The 9,334-nt window shown below is 40.1% G+C and overlaps 1 protein-coding gene across 1 annotated transcript; it reads left to right on the forward strand.

Annotated features, from left to right (window-relative positions):
- The first annotated feature begins 728 nt into the window (after nucleotides 1–728).
- Nucleotides 729–8,911, forward strand: Taf9b (TATA-box binding protein associated factor 9b). Its single transcript, XM_021627699.2, has 7 exons — nucleotides 729–1,048; nucleotides 1,630–1,711; nucleotides 2,226–2,362; nucleotides 2,446–2,580; nucleotides 3,677–3,752; nucleotides 5,772–5,882; nucleotides 6,907–8,911. Exons 1-7 carry the CDS (start codon nucleotides 998–1,000, stop codon nucleotides 7,080–7,082), a joined length of 768 nt encoding a protein of 255 aa, XP_021483374.1. The 5' UTR covers nucleotides 729–997; the 3' UTR covers nucleotides 7,083–8,911.
- The last annotated feature ends 423 nt before the right edge of the window (nucleotides 8,912–9,334 follow it).

The raw sequence follows: 9,334 nt of genomic DNA on the forward strand, positions 1-9,334 counted from the left end.
GGAGGAAGATAGTAGAGCCGTTGATGAATATAGGAACAGAATTCTCCGACTCATTTTAAGTCAGAGACCGTTAGCTGGTGCCTTTTTTATTCTGGCAGTGGGGAGTAGTTGTCATGGCGTGAAAGTCACATCTATAAATTACAGAACTCAGAGGACAGGTCTCTAGACTTGTCTGGCGGGAAGAGTCTTTTACTGCTCTGTCCTCTCTTTGTGGGTCCCTATGCTTAACGTATTCTGGAAAAAAAAATAGGAGTGGGCAATCTGGGAGGCACAAACTTTTAATGCAGTTCTTCGTGTTGTGATGAACCCCAACTAGAACAATTATTTTCATTGCTACTTCAAAACTGCAATGTTGCTGTTACAAATTGTAATGTAAATATCTGACATGCAGGTTATCTGATATGCGACCCCCGTGAAAGGGTCCTTTGACACCCCCCACACACCATAGGGTCGAGACCAACAGGTCTGTTGGGTAGGATTGACAGATCTGAACAAGAATTTAGAATACCCAGTTAAATTTGAATGTCAGCTAAGCAGCAAATAATTTTGTAGTGTCACTATGGCCCGTGTAAATGTAGTGATTGGACAAAAATGTATTCATTGGTAATGTGACATCCAAATGTAAGGGACTGTTGTGTTTGCCAGAACCACATTCACCCTCAGGCTGGTGGAGAGCGAAAGGGCGTCTGCGGAAATTCCAGGAAACTCAGAGGACCCGTGGTCGTTAAGCAGAGTGAGGCTGGTCCGAACAGAGCTGGAGACGCGTGGGTCATGGTCGCTGAGCATTTCTAAGGCGACTTCCCTGCACCTCTCCATCTCAGAGGCTGCCTGGGTGCCCCGTCGCTGTGCCCACACAGGTTGCAGCTCATGGCTGGGAAACGCCCAGGCCCGCGAGCTGCTCGCTAAGACCGCCTTCCATCCCCCACAGGGGAGGAGCCTGAGCGAGGTGGAATCCGCCAGCTGCTCCCTCTCCCCGGTTGACGAGCGGCTAGAGAAAATGGAGCCTAGCAAGATGGCGCCTCCCAAGAACGCTCCGAGGGATGCCTTGGTAAGCGCGAGGGAAGAGGGGCCTGGCGTACTCGAACCATCAGGACCTGTGAGGAAGGCTGGACCCAGAGCCGGGCGGGGGACGAGGGTGGCTCACGCAGCGCTGGCAGCTGGGCTACGTGGCCAGGAAAGGGCAATGGGAATCCCCTGTCCCCGGGGCGCTGTCCTGTCTTCCGGGGAGCTCTTCCAAAGCTCTGCTGCAAGGCTTTATCTCTCTGGCCCGAGGTCTCCCAGACCCCCAAGTCTGTAGCCTCGCCGCTTCCCTGCGAGCCCTGATGGCAACACGGGTTCAGATGCTAAGTTCCCTCACTGTCACAACCGAAAATGACAGCCAGCTGGAGCCACCCTTACCTCTGCCTGGAAAGCCAGTAAAGGCCATTCTTGTGCCTTTGCCCCCACCCTTGCTAAAAAGTTTTCAGCCAGAACGGAAGACTGATTTTGTGTGGTAACTGACACTGGGTAAGGCACAAGGAGGAGCAGTAAGGGACTTTGTAGCAAACATAAAAATATGCATTCAGTCCAGCCTTGATTTCTTTCACTTACATCATGATTCTGGCTTTTTCTTTTTCTTTGAATCCACAGGTGATGGCACAGATCCTGAAGGACATGGGAATCACAGAGTATGAGCCAAGGGTTATAAATCAAATGCTGGAATTTGCTTTCCGTAAGTTACATACATACACCCGAAAAATTGACCTTTTGAATTAGAAAAGATCATTTACTGTAACACTTTCAACCAAATGCTGTTGTTACTAATCTAGAAATGAGTAAAAGCACTGAATAGGAGCTCAAGTTAAGGGACAGAAATATATATTATTTTAAATATAGTAATATAAAATATGCATATATTTATTATTTCATCATATATGTGGTATGTCTGTTTAACTAAAGTATCATGTGAATTAGGGAAATTAGTTATTAAAAGCAAAATTCGTCGACGTTCCAGAAATTAGTGGAACCTTTTCAAACAAGGAGCTTTAAATACTAAGATGCCTTCAGGTCAGTCTTGGGGGCACACAGTGTAATCCAGCCCTTGAGAAGGGGAGGCAAGTGGATCAGTTCAAGGTCTCCCCTGCTTTACCTAGGGAGGCCAGTATGGGCTAGTTAAGATCTTGCCTTCAAACAAGATCTATTAAGACTTCTCCATTCATTGAAGAACAATTATTTTGCTCTTAAAGGCTATGTGACTACAATTCTCGATGATGCAAAAATTTATTCAAGTCACGCTAAGAAACCTACTGTTGACGCGGATGACGTGAGACTGGCCATCCAGTGTCGGGCTGACCAGTCTTTTACCTCTCCTCCCCCAAGAGATGTGAGCAAACATTTATTTGCAGTTTTGTTTTTTTTACTTACGCTTTAACAACTCTGTTTCTAATGAGGATTTTTCTCTCTTAGTTTTTACTAGATATTGCAAGGCAGAAAAATCAAACTCCTTTGCCATTGATTAAGCCATATGCAGGACCTAGACTGCCACCTGATAGATACTGCTTAACAGCTCCAAACTATAGGCTGAAGTCCTTAATTAAAAAGGTAAGAATTTCTGGGCAGGGGTAGTAGCTCATGGCTGTAATTCGAACAGTAGGAAAGCTGAAGCAGGATTCAAGGCCATCCTGGGCTATGTGAACGTCTTATCTCACAAAGGGGTTGGAGGAATAAGTTTCAGTTAGTTTATGGTTTTTATTTTCAAAGATTTACTCATTGTACATAGACGAGTGTTCTATCTGCATATACACCTGCATGGCAGAAGAGGGCATCAGATCCCTGCATAGATGGTTGTGAGCCACCATGTAGTTGCTGGGTATTGAACTCAGAACCTCTGGATGACCAGACAATGCTCTTAACCACTGAGCCATCTCTCCCACCCCTAGTTTATGTTTTTTAAAAGGTGTAAGTAAACCAGGCATGGTGTTACAGGCCTTTAATCCCAGCACTCAAAGAGACAGCCAGGCGGATCTCTGTGAATTTGAGGCCAGCCTGATCTACTCAGAGAAACCCTGTCTCGAAAAAGGAAAACAAAACAAAACAAAACAAAAGGTGAAATAAATAAACTTATAAAACTAAAAATTCCTATAGCTGGCACAGTAAAAGTTAAAATAATTCCTGGAACTTTGCCCACAATCTTTCCACTTTGCCATAGCTTTTTTATGTGAGATCCAATAATAACGTGAGTGATATGACATTAGTAATCAGACCTTTTTTCAGAAATGCGACCTAAGGCGTTCTCAGCACTGAAAAGTAAATTCTCCCTATTGGGTCACATGTGTTCTCTGAAAGTCTGCTGTAAGACAGTTTTAATTTAGGCAAAGTTAGGATACTGACTAGTTAAAATCTAATATTATAATGCAAGTGAGCATTTGTCTCCATAAGACTCTACCTTAAATATTATACAGAATTAATAGGCATAATTATGTATGTATGCATGCATGCAAAAACCAAATATTGGATATAAAATTTAGCTATGAAACTTCAGTCCTCGGTAGCATGATAAAAAGAAAAACACAATTAAAAACCTTATTTTTTGCAATGGATCATATACTAATAACACACATCAGCAGTTAACAATTTAACTCTTCCAGTTTAGGTTTCAAATCTTAACATTGAAACTAACTTGTTTTTAAACCTCTAGGGACCTAACCAAGGAAGACTTGTTCCTAGATTAAATGTCGGTGCTGCTAGTAGCAGACCTTCTACTCCTACTGTAGGTAAGTAAAAGGGCCAAATGGCCTTTCTGAATATTGAAAACAGAGCCTCAGCATTTGTGTTTGAACTGTAACTCAAGTCAAAATGGGAGTCAGAAACTCCAGTATGTTGCCCTTGAGAATTTTGCTCATTCTCTGATTTAAGGGGGAAAAAATGCTTTTCAATCATATTCAGTTAAAAAAAAAAAAGACTTATCCCAAATAACATTGACCCAATTCTTGTTGGTAGAAACTGTGATTTCAGAAACACTTTACCCTTAGCTGTGTTTCTACCTTCTATGAGTCACGTCTCCAAACACACCCATGCCAGCTACCTACTTAAATAAGAACGAAAGGAAATGTCTTGATAAACTGGGTACAGGTTCAAAAAGCTCAAGGTTCTTTTTTTGGTTTGGTTGGTTGGCTTGGTTTGATTTTTTTTGTTTGTTTGCTTTTTGTTTTCTGAGACAGGGTTTCTCTGTGTAGCCTTGGCTGTCCTGAACTCACTTTGTAGACCAGGCTGGCCTCAAACTCACATTACCTGCCTGCTTCTGCCTCCCAGAGTGCTGGGATTACAGGCGTGGGCTGGCATTACAGGCATGTTTCACTGTGCCTAGAAGCTCAAGGTTCTTAAAAGTAGTTTTTAATACTTACCTTTTAAAAACAGTACAAGGACCGGCCCAGGTAATGTGGAAAGACCCCATCTCAAAAAAAGACAAATCATACTAACCATCCTATATTGGTCAGTGAGAGTGGACATTTCTGACATACAATGTTCCAAGCCTATCTTATATTTTTATATCCATGTTTTAGAATCAACCACTTCTCCAAAGATTTGCCTTGGTTCTTTTTAGTGAATGGTATTTAAGAATTACTTATACTATTTTTAAAAATTGTTTTCTAATTTTCATGTTTTATAGAAAAAAAATCTTTTCACTTGTATTAATTTCATGGCTCTTACTGCCATTAACTTGAGTCTTATAGGTGTTGTTATATTTTAAGTATAATGATTTTTTTTTAAAACTGGGTCTTACTCCGTAACCCAGAATATCCTTAAACTTGTAGCCTTCAGCCTCCTGAGCATTCAGATTACACCTGTAGAATACTGCGCAGCTAGCATTTGACCTTTGAAGTGTGAACTGTCTCTCTACAGTCTGAGGATATAAAGTTACAAGTCAGCATTTTAAAGTTAGTTGTATAGCTCAAATAATCTGTATATGACCTCCTGTGAGCAGAAATCTGCATATCAAATCTGTGTAACTTTTCAGTCATATACTACTCACCTGTATATTCACACTAAGTGATTGCCATTTTTTTTTTGCAATTTATCTATGATGCCCAGACATGACTTGAACCCTAAGTTCAAGTGTTCTGCCTGTCTCTGCCATAAGACTAGCTGGACTATATAGGTGTGTGCCGCTGTGCATAAATAACAGTAGGGTATAGTGATCAGTTACATGTAACAGGCAAGGAAGCCAATGTCAGGTACCAGTTACTTTTTTACATTGCTAGTCATTTGTTGTATATTCTTGAGGGTTTAACCACCCATACTATAAGTCTTAGCCCAAAATTTCTATTAAAGAATCAATCTTTAAAATTAAGCAAACTTACATTTTTAAAGCACAGTAAACATATTTACTAAAGTAAGAAAAAACTCCCAAGAGAGGAATTACAGGGAAAGAATACCCATTGTAATTTTAATTACTCTGCCCTCACTTTTTATTTGTTTGTTTGTTTGTTTGTTTGTTTGTTTTTGGTTTGGGGATTGTTGTTTTCAAGACAGGGTTTCTCTCTGTAGCCTTGTCTGTCCTGGAACTCGCTCTTTAGACCAGGCTGGTCCCAAATTCACAGAGATCCTCCTGCCACTACCTGCAGAGTGCTGGCATTAAAGGCGTCCGCCAACACATCCTGGCTTCTGCCCTCATTTTTCCTGTCCCATCAGTCCTGCGTACTTTAACAGTATATTCCTGTAAGCTATGGTGTATAGAATATAAATGTGTAATAAGTCATCTAACTAATATGATCTGTTCATTGTAACTCCAGCACCACCACAAGCAGTATCTGTCCCAAATAAAGTTCCAACTCCAGTGTCAGTAACAAGCCAAAGATTTGCAGTGCAGATTCCGCCTTCTCAAGCCACACCTGCCAAACCAGGTAACATGATATGAAAGTGGGGTACAGAATTCATGAATAATTCTCAAAGAACAGTTTGAATTCTTGTAGGAAGACTTGCTTTAGTGTCACAACAGGAAGTTGACAGGTAAAGCTACAAATCAGGGTTCTTCAAGCAAGGTCTGTAAGATTACATGAAGTTTTACATATACCTAAAATTTCAGGAGTGTGCTCGTCAAATCCTAAAATACTAGAAATGAAAAGAAATTGGGCTTCACGGATTGAAGGTGTCTTCAGAGAAAATCACTTCTAGTCAAACCCAAGAAAATGATACAATTTAGCGATAAGTATGTTCGAAATGTAAATTTGAATGAAAAGGTGCCTTAATTCACTTCATAGGCGGCAGATAGGATTGGAATACTGTGAATAGACCGCTGGCGCAGCAGTTTTCTAATGTGTATCTTTAGCTTGCACATCTTTTCAAATATATCTCCATACAAGAAACAACTTAAGATAAAAGCTGAGTCAGCAAGATGGCTCTGTTGCCACCAAGCTTGATGACCTGGGTTTAATCTCTAGGACCCACATAGAGAAAGAGAGAACCAACTCCTGAAAGTTGTCCTCTGACCTCCACATGTGTTCCATGATACACACACATAAGTACTGGTAGATGCAATTGTTTAGAAAAATGCCCTATGAGAATCATATCTCCTGGCCTTGCACAGGAATCCAGTGTACTGGATGCTAATTACAAATTCAGGTAATTTAAAAAAAAAACAAACAAATTTTGTTGACTTTGCAACAGGTTTAGGGAGATTTAATATTTATGCATACATATGTCCAAACATGCTTATGCCTGGTAAACATTACTATTAGCAAATTTAAGGTAAAAAAATGTTTAAAGATTGAATCCCACTCTTAATAATTACCTGTAGCTCTTCTATTCTTCTATGATGTAGTTATGTGCTATGCTATTGAAACTTGTATAAAAAATTACATTCTGATTTGTTGTCCACTTTCAGATCACAGATTCATCTGTGGGGTTGGGGATTTCTTCTCTTTACAGCTCCTGCAACAACTTCAGTCCAAAATGTTCTGATTAATCCTTCCATGATTGGGCCCAAAAATATTCTCATTACCAACATGGTTTCCTCACAGAACATAGCCAGCGACTCAAACCCACTGAAGAGGAAGCATGATGATGACGATGATGATGATGATGATGACGATGACACTATGTAAGGAACGTCTATTTTACATGCATCATAATTGTCATGCCCATATGGTAACTGAACAGCCCAATTCTTTGTAAGTTTTATCTTTAGAAATTTAGTGGCAATATTTTTCACATTAGTTACACCTTGATAGGATTTGTTATGAGTGAAAATATTTTCTCAGTAGGCTTCAGGTATACAAGTACTTGCTTCTAGACAGCTTCATTAATGGTGAGTGTTGCCATGGCAATTCTATTTTTAGAAGCAGTTTTCTGGCATGTGTCACTGACAGCAGCACTTGGATTTCAGTTCCTAGTCTCATTTACATTTAAACATGACTTTCTTTTGTTAGGTGAGCCATTCACATTAGCACCTTTTTAATCAAATCTCTCAATTTAGGAAACTGTTTTTGAAATAGTGGATTTAGAGGGGTGCTAAATCTATTTTGAACATATTTGGGTTTTAGTCTTTTCTAACTCCCCACCTCAACTCGTTATCTAGATTCCATTTGCTTTCTCTTCCCATGTCTCATGGCCTTAAGTCACTTGCCATTGCCCTTAAATCTAAAAGACTGTCCCTGGAATTTGTAATAAGCCCTAGATGCCTGGCATTCATTCTGTAGTTCCATTGGATCTGAGTGTCTACATTTGCTCTTTTTCACTCCATTAACAGAGCATTTGGGTCTCAGCCCTTGCCTTTCAACACCTGTTAAGCTTTTCTCATTGACAGGCAGTGTTGCATCAGCTACATTCCAAGTTGACAGCATCAGGGCCTTTCATTTTAATAACTAACTGAAAACCCGCCTTGGTAACTTAACACTGGACCTGGACAAAACCACTGAAGAGCAAATGTTTTTAGTTGTTTTTCTTAGCACCTGCATATATGCTTTGGCCACTACTGCTTGAACCAGTCTGTTGGTTCCATTCCGATCACCTTTCTAGCTGCTGCTGAGGGTGTCACATATTAGGACGGGATCAAGCCTAAAGGTAGATTCTAATGATCCGCCTTCCCTAGCAGGCTAACAGGGAAAACAGATTACTGTCATCTGACTCCATTTAGATGTAACCTACAGAATTTTCCAACCATTATTTCTAAACCCTTCTATTTTGTTTTTTCTTTTTCCTTGTCTTTGGTTTTTCAAGACAAGATTTCTCTGTGTAGCCTTGGCTGTCCTGGACTCGTAGACCAGGCTGGCCTCAAACTCAGATCCAACTGTCTCTGCCTCCCCCAGTGCCGGGTTTTCAGCGTGCGCCACCAGGCCCTGGCTTTCTATTTTGTTTGTATACACACCTACAAGAATCATTGGGAAGGTCAGCAAAGCTTTTTTTAAATATAAAGAGAACTTTTTGGTTTTAAGTTCCATGTAGCCAACACTGGAAAAACATGAGCAGACGTTTCTGAAGCCTTTATGTTACTTAGAATTTATAGCCAATGAGTCATCAAAACTTAATAGTATCAGCAAAGGATGATATTTGACATATGAAAAATAGTACAGTAACAAGACGAATGTTTCATCCCAGTTTGAATGTTTAGGAATGTTAGGGAAAGTTTATCTGATCAATATAAGAGAAATGTGCTTTATACAACAGGGATGTCACTACTTGAATGTTCTCAGGGAGGCCAAATATCAGAAAGCTTAGGTTCTAGTACTACTTTCATTGACCAACAATGTGACCTTACTTTACCTCTGAGCCTTGTTCTCGCTAGTAATAGGGAAATAACAACTACCCTGCCTACCTCACAGGGATGTTGTGAGGGTTTAGTTTAGTGGTATGTGAAAGTTCTCAAGATTATAAAAACTATTAATTATTAATGTATTTGTTCCAAGGTTATTAATAAAAACTTAACTATCACTGACTGCTCATTTTCTTGACTAAAGTGATTCAAGGAAAGTGTATAGCAATTCAGAAGACAGCATGCTTTGCAGGGATTAGCATTTGACTCATGGAAAAAAATGATAAAGAATGTGGGGCTAAATCTTACAAACTTAAGACACTCTCTTCAGTGGGAATCTTTGCATATATAGAGCTCAGTACTGAACTAAAACTGGCCTTAGCAAGGTTGCTTATGGGGAGGAAGCCAGAAGATAGGAAGGTGCCTTTACAGTGCATACCCTTTTTGATTACATGTAAATCTCTGCCATTGGGTATATAAAAAGCAGCAAACAGTGAGCTAAAGAGCACTCAGGAGGCTCTGGCTGGATTGGGGTCCTTAGTTTCTAGCTAGCTTGAACAATACTGTAAAATTCTTGTCATTCTACACACACTCAAAAATGTAAAT

Source organism: Meriones unguiculatus, chromosome X (assembly GCF_030254825.1).
Source record: "Meriones unguiculatus strain TT.TT164.6M chromosome X, Bangor_MerUng_6.1, whole genome shotgun sequence".
Taxonomy (NCBI): domain Eukaryota; kingdom Metazoa; phylum Chordata; class Mammalia; order Rodentia; family Muridae; genus Meriones; species Meriones unguiculatus.